This window comes from Echinops telfairi, unplaced genomic scaffold (genome assembly GCF_000313985.2).
Source record: "Echinops telfairi isolate 266 unplaced genomic scaffold, ASM31398v2 ScPeMD7_10;HRSCAF=50, whole genome shotgun sequence".
Lineage (NCBI taxonomy): Eukaryota > Metazoa > Chordata > Mammalia > Afrosoricida > Tenrecidae > Echinops > Echinops telfairi.
This window is the reverse complement of record NW_022103907.1, coordinates 423,100-442,866: the sequence shown is the minus strand read 5'-3', so window position 1 is coordinate 442,866 and position 19,767 is coordinate 423,100. Positions and strand designations below refer to the sequence as shown.

General features: G+C 37.9%; 1 protein-coding gene across 1 annotated transcript in view; it reads right to left on the bottom strand.

The window, feature by feature from the left end:
* BABAM2 (BRISC and BRCA1 A complex member 2) overlaps positions 1-19,767 on the bottom strand; it is a 528,405-nt gene that overhangs the window by 406,403 nt on the left and 102,235 nt on the right. The window contains exon 4 of the mRNA XM_004711139.2: positions 1,935-2,029. Coding sequence (XP_004711196.1) covers positions 1,935-2,029 — 95 coding nt within the window. The remainder of the gene's footprint in view (positions 1-1,934; positions 2,030-19,767) is intronic.

Genomic DNA, 19,767 nt, shown 5'->3' with positions numbered 1-19,767 from the left:
ACCCTGACTGGCTAGTCTCCTCCCCACAACCCTTCTGTAAGGGGATGTCCAGTTGTCTACAGATGGACTTTGGGTCCCCACTCCACTCTCTTCCTCATTCTCAATGGTATGATTTTTTGTTCTTTGATGCCTGATACCTGATCCTTTTGACACCTCGTGATCACACAGGCTGGCATGCTTCTTCCATGTGGGCTTTGTTGCTTCTCAGCTAGATGACCGGTTGTTTATCTTCAAGCCTTTAAGACCCCAGGCACTATATATTTTTGATAGCCGGGCACCATCAGCTTTTTTCACCACATTTGCTTACGCACCCATCTTGTCTTCAGCAATCATGTCAGGAAGATAAGCATCACAGAATGCCGGATTATTAGAAAAAAGTGTTTTTGCATTGAGAGAGTACTTGAGTAGAGGCCCAATATCCATCTGCTACCTTAATAACTAACATATACGTATAAGTACATAGATCTATTTCCCTAAAGTCATATATAAATATATTTAGCTATGTACATGACTGTATTTAGACCTCTATAAGTGCCCTTTGCCTCCTAATTCTTTCCTCTATTTCCTTGTACTCTCCCCTTGTCCCACTATCACGTTCAGCCTTCACTTGGGTTTCAATAATTCCTTGCTGTTACATTGCCCTTGATTAAGCCCCACTAGGCATCCTACGTCATTCTCTCCATAATTTTAGTTCATTTGTTGTTCCCTTGTCCCTGGGTTGGTTGACCACTCCCCCTTTCTTTCTCCCATCTCCCCTTCTCCCATGTGCCCCACCTCCCCGGAACCATTGGTCCCACTGTTTTTGTCTCTGAATTGTTTATCCCACCTATATAACCCCCTTACTTTTAATATGGGGCAATTAATATAAACACATAGTACCTGAAGGGGTTATATTTAACTTATAAGTTAAGGTGGGAGGGGCAATCAACTCATGCTAACAGTTTGTGTGTAATTATTAGAAATTTTATTATAAACTCATCCTAATCTTGTCAACAATATTTTTACAGCTGTATTCTGAGAATTATGCTGATCCTTTAGGTGTGGGCTAATATTTCCTGTTTAACACTTCCCTCTAAAGAAAAGAAAAAAAGGCGAGATTTCAAAATAAGTTACCAAAAATTTTAATTACAAAACTTTGAAGGGACAAAAAATTCTAGAAAACCTAAACTAGAAACATAGCTCTGGAAAACAATAAAATGTCTTTGAGTATAGGCCAAGGAACAAATTTAAAGTTTAGAAAGGAAAGGAGATATTTTGTTTAATCAGAATCATTTCCACAAACAGCACACTTTTTTCTCTATCAACCATGCAAAACACATACTTTTTATGTAAACTACATGTGCTCTGACAAGTACCACCACGCCTGTCCCCAGTTGGGGGGATGCCTGCTTTAATTCCAGAAACATTTTATTTCAACTACGAAGTTTTTAATGATGCTTAATAAAGAACATTTATTCTGCCCTTTACTTTTCTGAAAATACACCAATTCTGAGATAATGCTGATGCAGGTCCAAATTTGCCACTTTCACTTCTCTACCAAAAAGAACTCATGAAAAGCCAAGAAACACTCTCCTAATAAGGCCTGTGATGAAGTGCTGGTAAACTTTATAAAATTGATTGCAAGCATGAAATGGTAAATGGAAACAAAATGAATGTTATTAATGTCACTGAAGAAGAAAACAGTGCAACCAATATGCTAGAGACTTTTATTTAAAAAAATGCACCAGCAGTATAAATAAAACTGCAATGAAAAACATAAATAAGTATGTAACTATTCTGGCCAGTAAACAGTTCTACAGATTTCACAGGACAGAGAAAAGTGGGGGTTGAAAAATATCCATGTTTGGCAAATTATCTGTTGAGCCATTGACAACAACCAATTTTGTCTTCTTTTTACCAAACATAAATCAGCAGAAAGAGCCGATGGTACTCACATGCAGAGCTGAGGGGTCTGGCAGGAATTCTGCATCCTCTCCAAAGATAAAATCAGGGGGCAGCTCTGGGTATTGGGCGTTGAAAATGATATCCCCTGAAATAAAAAGAACAGGCCCTTCTTATTTCCTTACTACAAGTATAAATGTTGAGTAATACCTCATAAAAGATTCCAAAGCACGTTTACATTAGTTTAAGAACAAAATATTGGAAAAGCGTTTTCTGAATGATTAATTCTTTAAGTAAAAGAGCTCATGTTCTTTTTGAGATGAACATTTTCAAGATGTAATCATAAAAGATTTATCTAATAATATACTATAAATATAGATAACCAAACAGGAAATTAAAATAGGTGACATAAATATAAATGCTGACTTTATTTTTATGGGCTATCTAATCACTACCTGTTAACTACAAGTAGAACTGAAGATTAATTGTGTAAAGATTTAGTCCTTGCCTTACAGAATTCAAACACACATACCTTTAGTATAACATGCAGAACATTTGGCTTGCACTAATATGTATACACAGATGAATTTATGCCCATACGTTCTCCAATGGGAGGAAAACTAATACTGACATCGTAGATTTCCTGTGAAGCTAAGAAGAGGCAGCAGGCCCACCGAGGTCTCAGTGCATACAGCAAGCACTCTGTAAGTGAGGCAGGGGTTCCGTTGTCAGCACTACTAGTTCTCTGAAACCACACCAAACCCACTGCCATCGTGTCCATTCCGACTCAGAGCAACACCGCAGGGCAGGGCAGAACTGTCCCTGTGGGTTCGCAAGGCTGTCATTCTTTACAGGACGAGAAAGTCCCACCTTTCTCCTGCAGAGCTGCGGTAGTTTGAGCTCCCTGTGTGGGTTAGCAGCCCAGTGCATAACCACTGTGCAAAGTCTTATTAGCAAATTAATGATTTGAATATGTTTTTGAATTGCTGTTCCTTTTCAGTCTCCTTGTATAACTTCCTTTTTCTGAATCTTAGGAACCCTCTCCGATGGCACTGTTCAGTAATGTTGTGCTGCTAACGGCACGGTTGGCAGTTAAACCCACCAGCCGCTCCACAGGAGAAAGATGAAGCTGGCTGGCCCCATAAAGAGTGACAGGCTTGGAAGCTCTATGTAGGGTTTCTGTGAGGCGGTATCAATTTGATGGCAGTAGATTTGGGTTGGTTGGCTGAAGAGTCAGTACTCATCGTTCTGCTAATATAAATAAGTAGATGAGTGTATTAACACTTTAGAACACATGAGCTCTAATACACTATGTCTGAGAATGTGTATATACACATCACATGTGTACACATTCATATACATATAATTATACTAGTCCATTTTTGCTGCTCAGACATCTACACAGCTAATGTTGAAATGAAATATTCAGGTACCAGGCCTTTCTGAAAACATGCTCATCACTGTCCCTGTCCCACTTCCCTCTTCCCCCTCATGACTTCCCTGTTTCTAGGGATGGCACTGTTATTTCTTCATCACCCAGGCTGGAACTTAGGTGTCATCACACTCCCTTTATATGCTTAGAAAGCAAGGCATCTCCATTTTTAACCTACATCCTTATTACAGAGGTTGTTCCTAGGGTTAACAGATGTAGATAGGGTCATATCACCTTGCCCATACATCCATGCATCTATTCACACATTTTCAAACGTTGCTCTAGACACTATGCAGAACATTGAAGAGAAGTTTGAAAAATCAAAAGAACAAACTTAAAAACTCTATGGCCGTGCCCTCAGACTTCCTAACTCAAAAACTCGAGCGATTCTCTAGTGTCAAGTGGAACAAGGGCAAACTTTTCAAATTGGCATTTAGGACCTCCAAAATAGTATGTCCCTACATTTACCCAAGAACCCTGGTGGAGCAAGCACTTAAGCACTCAGCTGTTAACCAAAAGGTGGACGGTTTAAACCTACCCAGCGCTCCACAAGAGAAAGATTTGGCAATCTGTTTCCATAAAGATTACAGTTTTGAGAATCCTAAGGGACAGTTCTGGAAGTGACTTGATGGTACTCAAAAACAAACGAGCTCACGACCATGGTCTATGCTGACTCAGTGAACCTTTGTGGGTTTCTGAGACTATAACTGTTTTGGGGAGTAGAAAAAGTCCAGTCTTTCTCCTGAGGAGCTACTGGTGGTTTTCAACTGCTGACCACGGGGATTGAAGCCCAACACATAATCACTACACCATCAGGGCTCTTAAGCAACACCTAGTTATATATCTTTCTTTCTGCCCAAAGTCAATACCAATTTTCAGTTTCAAGCAACAGGATTTTCTTGCTGCCTTTCAAATACTATACCATCCAGCTAAAGTGCTTTTCTCCCTTGCTCACTTCTTATGTATCCTTGAAGGGCCTACTTAATTACCTTTCCTTGAATATAGACCTCCATAATTAACCCTGTATATACTAACCATTGATCCTTCAAAAATTCAACAATAATTAGGAGCCCTGGTGGCATTCAAACCCACTCTGTGGGGGAGAGATGATGTACAGTTTGGGAAACCCTATATACTGAGTTGCTATGAGTCAGAATTAACTCAACAGCAGTGGATTTGGGGGTCTTGTCTTTCTGAAAGTCTTTATGGTTTTGTGTCCTTTAACAAAATCTATCAAGATAACCCTTTATAAACCCCCAAACATAGCCGTCATAGTCTTCCGAGTTGACCTCTCCACCTTGAATTGCACAATTCTGAGGTTGGCACAGAACCAGGCAGCCTTGCATTCTGCTGTCCCTAGGGTGGCTATGGGTCGGAGCCAACTTTAGGGCACCTAGCCACAACAGGACGAAGACAAGTGCGTGACTGCGAGAACTTGTCTGCAGTCACCCATCGATCACACAGTGGTTTAAACAGGTTTTGTTTAGAAAAAACAAAGCTCTACAATTGGTTAGCTGGAGTCATTAGTTTACATGTTTTGTAAAAGACTTGTACTTAGAACAAATATCTATTTTTTAATCTTACACATTAATAAAAAGACAATAACTCCACAACCCAGTTTTAAAATGGCCAAGAGGTTTAAATAGACATTCCTCCAAGGACGGTATATGAATGGTCAGGAGGCACGACAGACACATCATTAATCACTAAGGAAATGCAAAGCATGGCCACAACAAGACACTACCTACTTCTCTAGGATGGCAACAGTTAAAAACAACAAATGATGATGATGATGATTGTTGGTTAGGATCTGTAGCAACTGGAACTCTTATACATTGTTGGTAGATAAGTAAAATGATGCAGCTGTGTTGGAAAACAGTTAGCAGTTCCTCATATATTAAACAGTGTTGCTATATGATCCAGCAACTCCACAGAGGGTAGACAACATGTGTTCACAACAAAATTTCAACATGAATGTGCATAGTAGCATTAATAGGAGCCCTAAAGTAGAAGTAAATCAAAGTCCATTAATTGTTGAATAGATTAATAAAATGTACAATGTCATATGGTAGACAATTATTCAGTTATAAAAAAGAAAGAAAAATAGATACAGGCTGCAACTTGGCCAAACTTTAAAATCAATATGCTACGAAGTGAAAGAAGTCAAACACAAAGGGCCATGTAATAGTGTATAAGTCCACATACAGAAAATGTGCAGGCTAGACAAAAAGTGGGCTAGTGGTTTCCAGGGGTGACAGAGGGAATGGGTTTGGAATGGGGAATGCTAACAAATGTGGGGTTTGTTGTATGGGTAAACGGTCTGGAATTAGATGCCAGTGACGGTAGTACAACATTGTGAAGAAAATAAAAACTACTGCACACATATTAAAGGGTGATTTATACAATATGTAAATTTTATCTCATAACTATATTATATCTTAATCCAATTCAAAAGGTTGTCCTACTTTTAGAAAGTTTTAACTCAGCCACAAATAAATTTGAAAATATTTACTAAATGGTTATGGGTAAATTCAATTTTTACAAATAAAATCAATTTTTGACATATATGAAGACAGACTACAATTTAGAGCCCCTTTAAAAAGCAAAGAATATTTTTACAAGATGGACACTCACAAAGGTATTTATTTTCAGGAAATAATACCAAATGGGTCCTTAATTAATAAATATAAAACGCAGTCCAATTAAATGTTTAAGTGTATGTGAAACAATGTAACTAAAGGTATCTTCCATGCTTTCTTTGTTTCATTATGCCATTAACCCAGAACAGCCTATGACTAAGCAGGTAAACGAGAGAGGGTTCCTGCAGTGAAAAGATGACACAAATATTTTTTAAAAATCCGTTTAGAAAGGTCAACTGAGTCCACATACAAGCACACCAGCTTCCAGTGATTCAAGGACTGCAGATAATCAAATCCAAATCCAACAGCAGAAATGGTATCAGAACTTAAATTTTGAACATCCAGTTTGCAGAAAGCTATGCATGGCAGTAGAAGCCCCAAACCATTTGCAGAGTGCCCACACGGATGAAGTTTCCGGTGATCCCCTCTGACCTTAGTCCAGGAATATGGAAAATCTTCCTATCAGAGAGCAATGTAAAGTTGATTATGGGAGATATAGTTAGATTTAAATATAATATCATGTGATATCCATTTTGGACCCATTTTTTTTTTCTTTTTAAAAATTATTTTTATAGGGAGCTCTTGCAGATATCATAACGTTCCATATTCCAATCACATCAAGCAATATTGTACAACCGCTACCACAATCAGTTTCAAAATATTTTCTTTCTTCTTGAACTCCTTGATATCAGCTCCCCTTGATCACCTCCCTCCTCCACGCTAACCCCCCACAACCCTAATATTGTTTTTCTTTGCTATAATATTTTTTGCCATATCTTACACAATCCAGTATATCCATTCACATACAATTCTGTTCAATATAGTCATCAATGCTGTCAGCTCCTTTTCCCCCTCTCCTACCCCTCTCTCTTCCCATACCCTCAGGGAACCATTACTCCTGTTACTGTTTCTGAAGGGTTATCTATCTTGGCTGTCATGTTCCTAACGATCTTAAATATATAAATGAACATGGGCAAATCTAACATGATAAATGAGGTAAAACAAATAAAAACCATAACAGTAAGGAGAGGAAATATTAAAAAATCAGAGGATGGCTATATGGTTCATATTTTAAGTTTTTAACATTGTCTGCTTTCTTTTCTAGTAGGGCTTTTCTCTTTTTGGTTTTGTCATTGTTATTGGATTGTTTGGTTTGGTTTTCTGTATGTGAAATCAAGGATAGATAGATCTAAAGAGCGAGTAACTAGATTAATAATCCTAGAGGCATGGCAAGAAAGGTTGGGAGAAAACAGGGAGCTAACAACAATTAGGTATGAAAAAGAAGAAACTATTCTGAAGTTTATGCATGATAAGTGATGATTGCATAATTGTATGATATATGAATTACATGCCAAGAAATCAGTTGAATTATCTTTCAGAATCTCAAACTCTTATCTTTCAGAATTTCTCACATTCTTACCTTTACCCTCAAAGAACCCATGAAACACTGCCTCAGTACTCAATAACCTCTTTGAAACAAAATGAGGCATCCTTTTTTTTCCTACAGAGAATGGTCAGTAAATCCATCAAAGACATTTATTAAAAACCCACTATGCACAGATGCACATACTGGACACCTGGGGAGTTATACAGGAAGTAGAAAACATAGTACCTGACCTCAAGGCACAGAGGGTGGAGAAAAGACCAACAAATCAAATAGAAGAGTAATAACAGCGTATTTCCTTTATTTCTCCCTGGAGAAAATGATATAAACACAGAGTACAGATTCCTTGGATATTGCTTACTTTTTTTTTTAAGAGAAGGGTAGGCAGGAGTACACAGAAATACAAATCAGACAAGAGGGACTATAAGGTGAAGGGGTAGAGAAGTTAAAGAAGAAAACACCTACCTCAGCTATAAGTCTCAGGACCAGGTAACAACGAAATGGTACTTTTGAGCTCTACTTTTCATTAGTCCCTGAAAACTGCCAGCATATAACAGTAGGCCCAATGGCGCAAAAGCAATGGACTCTAAAAAGACACATCTATCTGGCTTCATAATATGACACACACAATGTCACAGAAATCCCAGGTACAAAATCATTTTGACCTGCCTGGCTCTTGGCAAGTGGCAGTCTCTAGATTCTAGAAGGTGATAACACTGTCTCAAGAAGGCGCAGTCGAGAGAGCTGTGGAGAAGACCATGTAACCCACTCCCCACTTAGAAAAGAAACACTGTCTGCCCATAGGCTCTTTTCCTTTTTTTCATCGGTGAAATATCATCACACTTGGCTTAAATAATATTGCCAAATAGACTACTCTATTTAATTTTTTAAAAGAAACATGGTTTCAAAGAAACAATTCAAACTGTAACTGAGTGGAGTTTTGCCGACGATGATTTTTTTCCCTTATCAGTTACTTACTGAAACTCCAAAAGGGGGAATTGAGAGTCAGACATGAGTCCTATGGAAATGCCAACCTGAAGTAGATGCTCAATAAAAGGTACCTTCAAACAATAGAGTTGTACAAAGGGGGAGGCAGGGGAACCTTTGATGACTCATTTCCACATTTAATTACTCTAAGATAGTTTGAAATTTAATATCCCTCTGATGATTTCACCCACTGACTCTTAGACTCTGAAGTTTCTCTTCAATGTCATGATTCCTTAATTATTTGAAGGTGGTTTTACTGATTCTTCAACCCCACCATGAATCAGTTCTTAGCAAAGATAAATCCCTCAGGTTTGGGTGTTGTTTTGTTTTGTACTCATCTTCACATGACTTGATTCATTTTCCTTTATCATCCTGCCCTCTCCTCTCTGAGTCAAGTACACCAGTGTGTCTATAATACTCTTAAGAGTATGATGCCCTAAACGAACCATAGAGTCCAGGGTACCCTAACCGGCACAGAGCAGAATAATCAAGCCCATGCCATCATTTTAGATACCAAGCTTCTATTAATAGCACTGCATGTTAAAACCGTTTTCTGGCAGCCACAATAGACTAGCCTTGGACTATGACTCCTACGAACCCTAAGTCCCAAGATTTTTATGTATGTACTAATACTTTGTTATCCACAGTTTGTTATGACCCACACGATCAAATGCTTTTGCACAGTCAATAAAACACAAGTAAACATCTCTCTGGTATTCTCTGCTTTGATCCAAGATCCATCTAGACATCAGCATTGATATCCCATGTTCCACATCCTCTTCTGACTTCCAGCCTGAACCTCTGGCAGCTCCGTCAGTGTACTGCTGCAACCATTGTTGGATGATCTTCAGCAAAATTTTACTTGCATGGATAACAATTTTTTCTTCCTTAAATCCACAATCAATGTTCACGGAAGCAGGAGTCAAGATAGCAAAAGGCATGCTGCACTGGGTAAACCTGCTGTGTAAGACCTCCTTAGAGGACTGAAAAACAAGGATGCCACTTTGAGAACTAAGGCGCACCTGACTAAAGCAAGGGCATTTTCAATTGCCTCATATGTATGTGAAAATTTTAGATATCATAAAGAAGACCAAAAAGAATTGGTCATTTGAATGGTGGTACTGGAACAGAGTATTTAAAATACCATGGACTGCTAGAAGGACAAACCAATCTGTCTTGGAAGAAGATTGCCAGTGTTCCTTGAAACAAGAATGGTGAGACTTCATCTTACATACTTTGGACATATGGTGAGAAGAGACCACTCCCTAGAGGACAACTGCTTTGTTGCTGTTACTGTTGTGAGGTGCCATCGAGTCCGTTCCAACCCATAGTGACCTTACGTGTGACAGGACGAAACACGGCCTGTCCTGCACCTTCCTCAGCAACTGTTCCTGTGCTTCAACTCACTGTTGTAGCCACAGGGCCAATCTGTCTACTGGAGGGCCTTCTGATTTTTGGCTGCCTCTCTACCAAAAATGACGTCCTTCAATTCAGACTGCATAAGGATGGTGACCAGATACAGCCATGACACATGCCTTTCCTGATTTTAAACCATGCAGTATTCCCTTGTTCTGTTCACACAACTCCTTCTTGGTCCTCGAAGAAGTTCCAGAGGAATGCTATGAGGTGTCTGGAATTGCCCTTCTTCTCGAGGTTATCCAGTTTGTTCGGATCCACACTGTAGAATGCCTTGGAATTGTCAATGCTTTAGCTGCTCATGGTGAATTTTTCCATCATCTCTTCCCACAGATATAATCAATTTGACTTCTGTGTGTTCCATCTGGAGAAGTCAAGGTATTTGCTATGAAGAAGTCATTGGTCTTGAAAAGTTCTATCCTGTGATCTCCAGCTCTGTTTCTAACACCAAGACCATATTTTCCAACTACTGTTCCTTTCTGTTTGTTTCCAACTTTTGCATTCCAATCATCAATCATTACAAATGCATCATTTCAGACCGATGATGTTGGTAGAATTCTTCAATCTCTTCATCACTCGCTTTAATGGTTGGTGTATAAATTTGAATAAGACTTGTATTGATTGGATTTCCTTGAATTCTGATAGAAATACTTCTATCACAGACAGCATCGTCCTTATTGACAATAAATGCAATACCATTCCTTCTGACATTCCCAAGGTAGGAAACCATATGATTTCCTGACTCAAAATGGCCAATACCAGTCCCTTTCACCTCACTAAAATCCAGGGTATCAGTCTTTATGTGTTGCATTTCATTTTTAACTAAGCTACATATTTTTCATTCTTAATCGCAACAGTTCATTTTCATCATCTACTTCAAGATATTAATCTCTTGTTAGATTTAGCTACTTAGTGTCCAATATTATCCTTAGAGTTTCCTTCACTTCTGAGTTGGCATTCTGAACTTCCAGCCATAAACAGATTGCCTAGGCTTCTGGAAACATCCTCCCTGGAACCGGCAGTTCAGTGAACTAGTACTTCTTAGATGCAGCAATTCAAACAGTAATATCTATCCAATAATACCACGAACTTGAACATTCATCACAAGGATTTCATGGAGGAAATTATCAAAAAATTCACTGCTGAGGTACATACAAATTCACCTATGATTCCATTGTATGGCAAAAACTTTGTCTTCTGAAGTAGAAGTTCTTTTTTTTCTATAAGGAACAAATTAGAGCAAATTATACTTTCGGAATGGTGGTTGTTGTTAGGTGCCGCCCACTCCGTTCCAATTCACAGTAACCCGTGTGCAATCTAACAGAACACCACTCAACTCTGTGCCGTCATCACGGTTGTTATGTTTGAGGACACTGCTGCAGCCACCGTGTCAATCCATCTTAACCTGCTCTTCTCGCTGCGCCTCTCCTTGAACCAGGCATGATATCCTTTTCCAGAAAGTAGTCTCTCTTGATAGCACATCCAAAGGACAGGAGACGAAGCCTCACAATCCTCACTTCTAAACAGCATTCCAGCTGGACTGTTTGTTCTTGTGGCAGTTTATGGTACTTCCAATATTCTACACCAGCACCACAGTTCAAACGCATCCATCCTTCTTTGGTCTTTCTGCTTCATAGACAACTGAAAATACCGTAGCGTGGGTCAGGTGGCTCTTAGTCCTCAAAGTGACATACTTCATTTAAAGAACTCTTCAACGCTTCAAAGAGGCCTTGTGTAGCAGATCTGCCCAACGCACTAAGTCATTTGCTTTCTTCAGTGCTGTCTCCATGAGCATTGATTGTGCATGCACACAAAATGAAAATTTGACAACTTCAACGTTTTCTCCATTTATTATGAATGATGTTCTCTATTGGTCCAGTTGTGAGGAATTAGGTTTTGTTACATTGGGTTGCAATCCATACCGAAAGCTACAAATGTTAGTAATCTCTGAGTTTGCATAATTTGTACAAACCTCAAAAAGTATCTGTAGAAGTATCTGTGGAAGAAAGGATGGCAAAAGGGGTTTAGAGAGACCTCAGTTACCTCCTCTCCTTATAAGAGTCCCCTAACGGGAATCCAGGGCAAACGATCCCTTCAGGACCAGTGGTGTGAGTGGCAATACTAGGAGGGTAGAGACGGTGGGTTGTAAAGGGGGAACCAATTACAAGGATCTACATATGACCTCCTCCCTGGGGGACGGACAACAGAAAAGTGGGTAAAGAGAGACATCAGACAGGGCAAGATATGACAAAATAATAATTTATAAATTATCTTAATAAATAGACTTGATGAAAAGAAAAAAAATAATTTATAAATTATCAAGGGTTCCTGAGGGAGGGGGAGCAGGGAGGGAGGGGAAAAAATGAGGAGCTAATGCCAGGGGCTTAGGTGGAAAGAAAATGTTTTGAGAATGATGAGGGCAATGAATGTACATATGACTGTACACAATTGATGTATATATGGATTGTGATAAGGGTTGTATGAGTCCCTAATAAAATGATTTTTTTAAAGTGTTCCCTGTATCAGATCCTTATATATACACAGAAATCATAGCTAATCCTTCTTTGTATTTCTAATATCTATGACACTGTATCTAAAAGAAATATATGTATGCCATATCATTTTAACTTATCAGAAAACACATTAAAACTTTTAAAATATGATAATAAAATTTTAAAACATTTAAAAATGTTTTCATATGCAGCACAATTTACTTTTTCAGTATACAGACATGAGTTCTGTCCCATGCGTACATTTTATAAACACCAAAAAATTCAGATATAGAATAATTCTATTACACTCACATTTTCTTCATGATAACTCTTTATAATTAAGCTGTCCCACCAGCCCTAACCCCTGATAACCAAACATCTCTTCTCTTGCCCTTTAGTTTTGCATTTTCCAATATGTGGAACAAATGGAATCACATAGTGTATAACTTTCAGACTGGATTTTTTTACGTAGGGTCATCCAAGTTATTTGTTTCATGTGTCAACAGTTTGCTCCTTTAAATGAATGACTAGAATGTTATAGAATGGGTATATGTGGGGCCTTTAAAAACTCAATGGAAAAATGGACCAAAACAATTCCAAATTAATTGCTTTTAAAAAATCTAATTTATTAAAAGAGACTTTTTCCATTTGAAGGCTAGAGTACAATGACCATAAATCACTGTAGTTGTAGTGTTAGTCCTGCAATTACTAAAAGCAGGACAAATAAGAGTTTTCAAAAAAGTTTGGGCAGCACATGGAAGAAGCACACCAGCCTGTGTGATCACGAGGTGTCGAAGGGATCAGCTATGACGCATCAAAGAACAAAAAATCATATCACTGTGAATGAGGGAGGGGTACAGATTGAGGATCCAAAGCCCATCTGTAGGCAACAGGACATCCCCTTACAGAAGGGTCGCAGGGAGGAGACCAGCCAGTCAGGGTGCAGGGTACCAACGATGAAACATACAACTTTCCTCTAGTTCTTAAATGTTTCCTCCTACCCCCACTATCATGACCCCAATTCTACCTTACAAATCTGGCTAGACCAGAGGATATACACTGGTACAGATAGGAACCAGAAACACAGGGAATCCAGGACAGATGATCACTTCAGGGCCAGTGGTGAGAGTGGTGATACCAGACGGTGGAGGGAGGGTGGGGTAGAAAGGGGGAAACGATGAAAAGGATCTACATATAATCTCCTCCCTGGAGGTCAGACAACAGAAAAGTGGGTGAAGGGAGACATCGGACAGTGTAGATGTGACAAAATAATAATAATTTATAAATTATCAAGGGTTCATGACGGAGTGGGGAACAGGGAAGGAGGGGGGAAAATGAGCTGATATCAAGGGCTCAAGTAGAAAGCAAATGTTTTGAGAATGATGAGGGCAACAAATGTGCTTGACACAATGGATGTATGTATGGATTGTGATAAGAGTTGTATGAGCCCCCAATAAAATGATTTTTTTTTTTAAGTTTGGGCAGAAACAATGGAAAGATGATGAATTTTTTATCTTATTTTAACTTTTTCATGTAAATGAGGTGAAGGTTTACAGAGGAGATCATCAATGTTGCATTAAACAATTCACATGCCATTTGTTTCATCTCATTCATGGCAATGCCCTCAATATACTACCACCTACCCATCTCCTCCTTGTGTTTCCTGGCTCCATTCAACATTCTTTCCTAATCCTTCTGAACTTTTTCCTTGGATAAATGCTGACATTTTGATCTCAAATTATTGTGAGCTGGGCACACCTTCGAATTATACAGCTTTCTTTATAGACTTATCTATTGTTTGGCAGAAAATTGAGACACAGGGGTGAGTTCGGTTTCAGACCCACAGGAGACAAAGGACAACAATCTCAAAGGTTCCACCAGTCTCTATCCAACCAGCAAATATGGTCACCTTCAGGATTTTGAATTTTGTTCCACATTTTACCCCACACTATCCAGAACAATCCCCTGCAGAGCAATTAGTAGTGGTAGCTAGACACCACCTAGTTCTTCTGGTCTCAGGATCATGTAGCTTGATATTTGCATGGGATGTTAGTCCACTGGCATAGTGGGTTATGCATTGGGCTGGCTAAACACAAGGTCAGCAATTTGAAACCACTCTAAAGGAGAAAGCTGAGGCTTTCTAATCCTGTAAAGAGTTACAGTCTCAGAACCCACAGGGGCAGTACTATACTGTCCTATAAAGAAAAGTAAATACTCATGTAGAAAGATCCCATCAAGCCTATGTATATTTGTTCCATTAATGTCTTAAAGAGTCTTGGTAAACAGCTTATTTTTATTTTATTTATGGTAAACAGTTTTAAAGAGTCTTTGTAAATAAAATTTCTATACCCATTCCTTACAGTAGGAAAATAATAAAATAATAATAATTGATATAGCTAGAGGCATGTATATATGTAAATATTAATTTATAATGAAAAATATAGAAGCCAATGTACATATATTTATATATTAAGTATTAAAATAGACGGACTTAAAAAAAAAAAGGTAGACGGACTTTGGGTCTCTACTCAAGGCCTCCCTAAATTTATAAGAACACTTTGTTCTAAAAACCTGGCACTCTTTGATACCTTCACAACGCAATCGCTGAAGGCAAAATGGGTGCATAAGCAAATGCAGTGAGAAAGCAGGTAGTGTCCAATTATCAAAAGATATAGCACCTGGCATTTTAAAGGCTTGAAGTTAAAGAAGTGGCCATCTAGCTGAGAAGTAACAAAGTCCACATGGAAGAAGCACACCAGCCTGTGTGATCACAAGGTGTCAAAGAGATCAGGTATCGGGCATCAAAGACCCAGAACAAAAAATCATATCAATGTGAATGAGGGGGAGTGCAGAGTGGAGACCCAAAGTCCATCTGTAGACAATGGGACATCTCCCCTTGAAGGGTTACAAGGAAAGGACAATTCAAGCAGGAGACAGTATAGCACTGGCAAAACACATATCATTCCTCTAGTTCCTGAATGCTTCCTCTCTCCCCACCCCCCTCTCCAACTACCATCACCCAATTCTACCTTAAAAATCTGGCAAGCCAGAGTACACACATTGGTACAGATAAGAGCTCTTGACACATGAAATTCAGGACAGATAAAAAACGCAGGAGCAGAAGTGGGAGTAGTGATATCATGAAGATAGGGGGATGGTGAGGGGAGGCAAAAGGGGGACCCCATCATAAGGTTGGATATATAGCTCCCCTCCAGGGGGATGAATAATAAATGTGAGTGAAGGGAGACAATGGACAGTGTAAGACACGAAATAACAATAATAATATATAATTGATCAAGGATTTGTGATGGTGGAAGGGTGGAAGAGGGAGGAGGAAAAAAGAGGAGCTGATACCAAGGGTTCAAGTAGAAAGAAAATGTTTTGAAAATGTTTCTGGCCAACATATGTACAAGTGTGCTTAATACAATTGAATAATGGGTTGTTATAAGATCTGTAAGAGCCCCCCAATAAAATGATTTTAAATTATCAAGGGTTCATGAGGGAGGGAGAGAGGGAGGGGAGGGAGAGAGGGGAAAAGAAATGAGGAGCTCATACCAAGGGCTCCAGTAGAAAGAGAATGTTTTGAGAATGATGATGACAACAAATGTACAAATGTGCTTCACACAATGGATGCATGTATGTATTGTGATAAGAGCTGAATGAGCCCCCAATAAAATGATTTTTAAAAACAAAAAAACAAATAATGTAAATCATTGGATCAAAAGAAGGGAAAGTGATTATCAACCTTGCAGTGGACCATTTAAAATTCTATGTCAAATATTCTGGATGGTAAAGCAAATACGGTTCAGTAGCCAGAATATACTTCTAGAATACCAAACTCATGATGAAAAATATAAGAGAGCGTGGCTATGGCATTACCTATAAGTTGACTCTGAATATTGTTTTGTGTGTAAACTTTTCAGTCCTAAATCATTAAATTCTCAATTTGCTAACAATGGATTTGGAAATTGGCACAATTCAAATATGATTGATAAACATGAAAAGAGTTCATTTCACAGAGATAGAATGTTGCTATATTTAGGCAACAAATGTACAAACGTGCTTGACACAATGGATAGATGTATGGATTGTGGTAAGAGTTGTAGAGGTCCCCAATAAAATTACTTTTTTTATTTTTTTTTCAAGTCTCCATCCTATAGTTATTGTCATTTCATTTTTTTTTCTGTTTTAAAAAAGTTTTATTGGCATATACTTTGTATTTCATACAGTTTAATCAGTCATATTAAGATTTATGCAATCATCACCACAATCAATTTCCAAACATTTTCTTGAAAACTCATTCTTGTGAGCTCCTTATTTCCTCCCATTCTCTCCTGCCATGCCCTTAGGCAGTTATCAATCCAGTTTCTTTCTATAGATCCACCTTTGATAGGCCATTTTCTTTTTTCTTTTTTTTTTTTTTGATGGATTGTGGTTTTTTTTTTGTTTTTTGTTTTTTAACATTTTATTAGGGGCTCATACAACTGTTATCCCAATCCATACACAAAATTACTTTTTTTTTAAAAAGAATGTTGCCATATTTAAACCAAATAAGTTTAGCTTATTTCATAAGCTGGAAACAAAATTAATGAAGAATATCAGTATGTTTTTCAATGAATTGTTGCTGTCATTATAATAATCACTGAATGTGGACTATTTTTTAATATGAAAAATTAAGTCTATGACTCCTAACAAAATTAATATTTTGAAGGATTACTTGAATTTATTACTCCGTTTGATCCATTTTTAGCAAGTCACATCTCAAAATGAAAGAGCAATCTATCATATGTGTCTGAAACAACATGTGAAGAATGAACTTATTAATGGATACCACTACTCAACTCTCAGTGTGTCGTGCTGTGATGGCTTGCGTATTGTTGTGGTGCTGAAAGCTGTGCCACCAGTATTTCAAATGTCAGCAGAGTCACCCATGATAAATTTCAGCAGAGCTTCCAGACTAAGACAGAATTTTTAAAAAAGACCTATCATCTACTTCCAAAAACCTGGAGAGTAAAAATCTTATGATTAGCTGTGGAATACTGTCTATCAGTATCAGGCTGCAAGGTCCTCATTCTATGACTAGAAAATAGCTGTCTTCTCAAACCTTTGTGACATGAGTGGAGTAAGCTTTCAAGACCTTCATTTGCTGATGAAGTCAGCATTTCAATTCAAAATTGGAACAACAAAAAAGAAGAAACCTCTACAAACATCTATTAATAATCAGAATGTGGAATCTACAAAAATTTAAAGTCATCAAAAAGGAAATAAAAAGCATGAAGATAAATATCCTCAGCATTAGGTAGCTAAAAAAGACTGATATTGATCATTTTGAATTAGAAAAACATAGGCCTACTATTGCAAGAATGAGAAAGAAACAGATATCACATTCATTATCAAAAAGAGTATTTCAAGATCTATCCTTAAGTACAACACTGTCAATTATAAAATCCTATCCATACACCTACAAAAAGACCACTTAATACAACTATTTTTCAAATTTATAAATGAACCATTAAAGACAAAGAAAACTACAGATTTTTACCAAATTCTGTTTGAGCTCCTTGTTGCAGCCACTGAGGGTCTTCCTCTGCTATGTTGATCCTCCACTTTTCCAAGCATGAAAGCCTTCTCTAAGGCCTTCTATTAACATGTCCAAAGTACACTGAGAAAAGTCTCACCATCCTTGATTCTATGCATCCTTCTTCCAGGGCGGTTTGCTCTTTTGACAGTCCACAGCATATTTAATATTCTTTGTCAACACCATAATTCAAATATATCAGTACTTCTTTCATCTTCTTTATTCATTGTCCAGCTTTCACATTTATAAAAGGCAATGGAAAATATGGTTTGGGTCAAGCGTGCATTAGTCCTCAGAGGGCTATCTTTGCTTTTGAGCACTTTAAAGAGCCCTTTGATTGCAGATTTACCTGCTACAATATTGATTTCTTAGTTGCTATTTCCATGGGCATTGATTGTGGGGCCAAATAAAATGAAATCCTTAACAATTTCATTTTTTCCATTTATCATGATGTTTCTCATCACTCCAGTTGGGAGGATTTTTGTTTTCTTTATACTAAGACATAATCCTTATGGACGGCTATATTCTTTGATCTTTATCACTAAGTGCTTCGAATCCTTTCTGCTTTCAGCAAGCTAGGTTGTGCCACCTGCATATCACAAGTTGTCAATGATTCTTCCAATCCTAATGGCCTGTTGTTCTTCATACGATCCCAGTTTCTTGGATTATTAGCTCAACATACAGAATGAATAAGAAGGGTGAGAAGATAAAAACCCTGACACACACCAAATCTGATTTTAAACCATGTTAATATCCTCTTCAAAACCACCAGCCACCCCATGGGAGAAAAACAGGGCTTCCTACTCTGTAAACAATAGTCTTGGAAACCCTTGGGATGGGGGGGTCGCTAGGAATGGGCACCCACTCAATCGGAGGGAGTTCGGTTCTGTGTTTTTTGGAATATCCTCTAGATCTAGTTGAACTACTGCCTTTTGGGATAAGCTCCTCGTGAGTACAATTAAATACTTTGGAACTGCCATTCTTCACATATTATCCATAATTTGTTAATGATCTATATAATCGATTGCCTTTGTACAATCCATAAAATACAGACAAATACCTTGCTGATATTCTCTGCTTTTAACAAAGTCCATTTGACACCAGCAATGATGTTCCTTATTCTGAATCCTCTTGTGAATCTGGCTTGCATTTCTGGTCATGACCTGTTAATATGCTGCTGTAACTTACTTTTAAAATATATTTAGCAAAATTATTTAGCAGCATTTTACTTGCATGTGATATTAATGATTAAATAAATCGGGTTTACTGATCAGATAGACACTGAAGTATACTTTAGATTACGTTACCTTTCAGGGATGGAACTGAACTCACTCTCATGGCTCATTTTTCAGCCAAACAATTAGGTAAACAATAACATTAGGGAAGTCCACACACCTTGGAATAACCAACCATTTGAGTTAAGAAAGGAAGCATTTACACAAGGACAAAGTTCAGAAGGGTTAGGAAAGAAGCAGGAGTAGAAAACAGGAAACATGGAGAGGAAATGCTGTTACATTGTGGGGATTGAAATAAATGACATGAAACAAAAGTGCCCATGAATTATTGAATAGAATCTCCAGCATTATTTCTATCACCAAAGGCATATTTTCCAACTACATACCTTCATTTTGAATTTTTGCATTTTAATCATCAGCAAATATCAATGCAAATTGATTTGATGTTTTATTATTTTCAGATATACATTATATGCCACATACATGTATATATATTATATATATATATATGAAAATTCACATTTCTTCTTGAGTGGGCGATTCAGCAGAAGAGGAATCATCACCGATGACTATTATTTAGGGCCCTCACATACCTTAATCCAGTACTGCTTTTAGATTATTGTGATATCTATTCTTTAGGGATTCTAGGGTTTTCAGTTGTAACCACACTGGAGACACAGTGTGGAATGGGCAACTGAGCTGACCCCACCACACTGAGGCAAA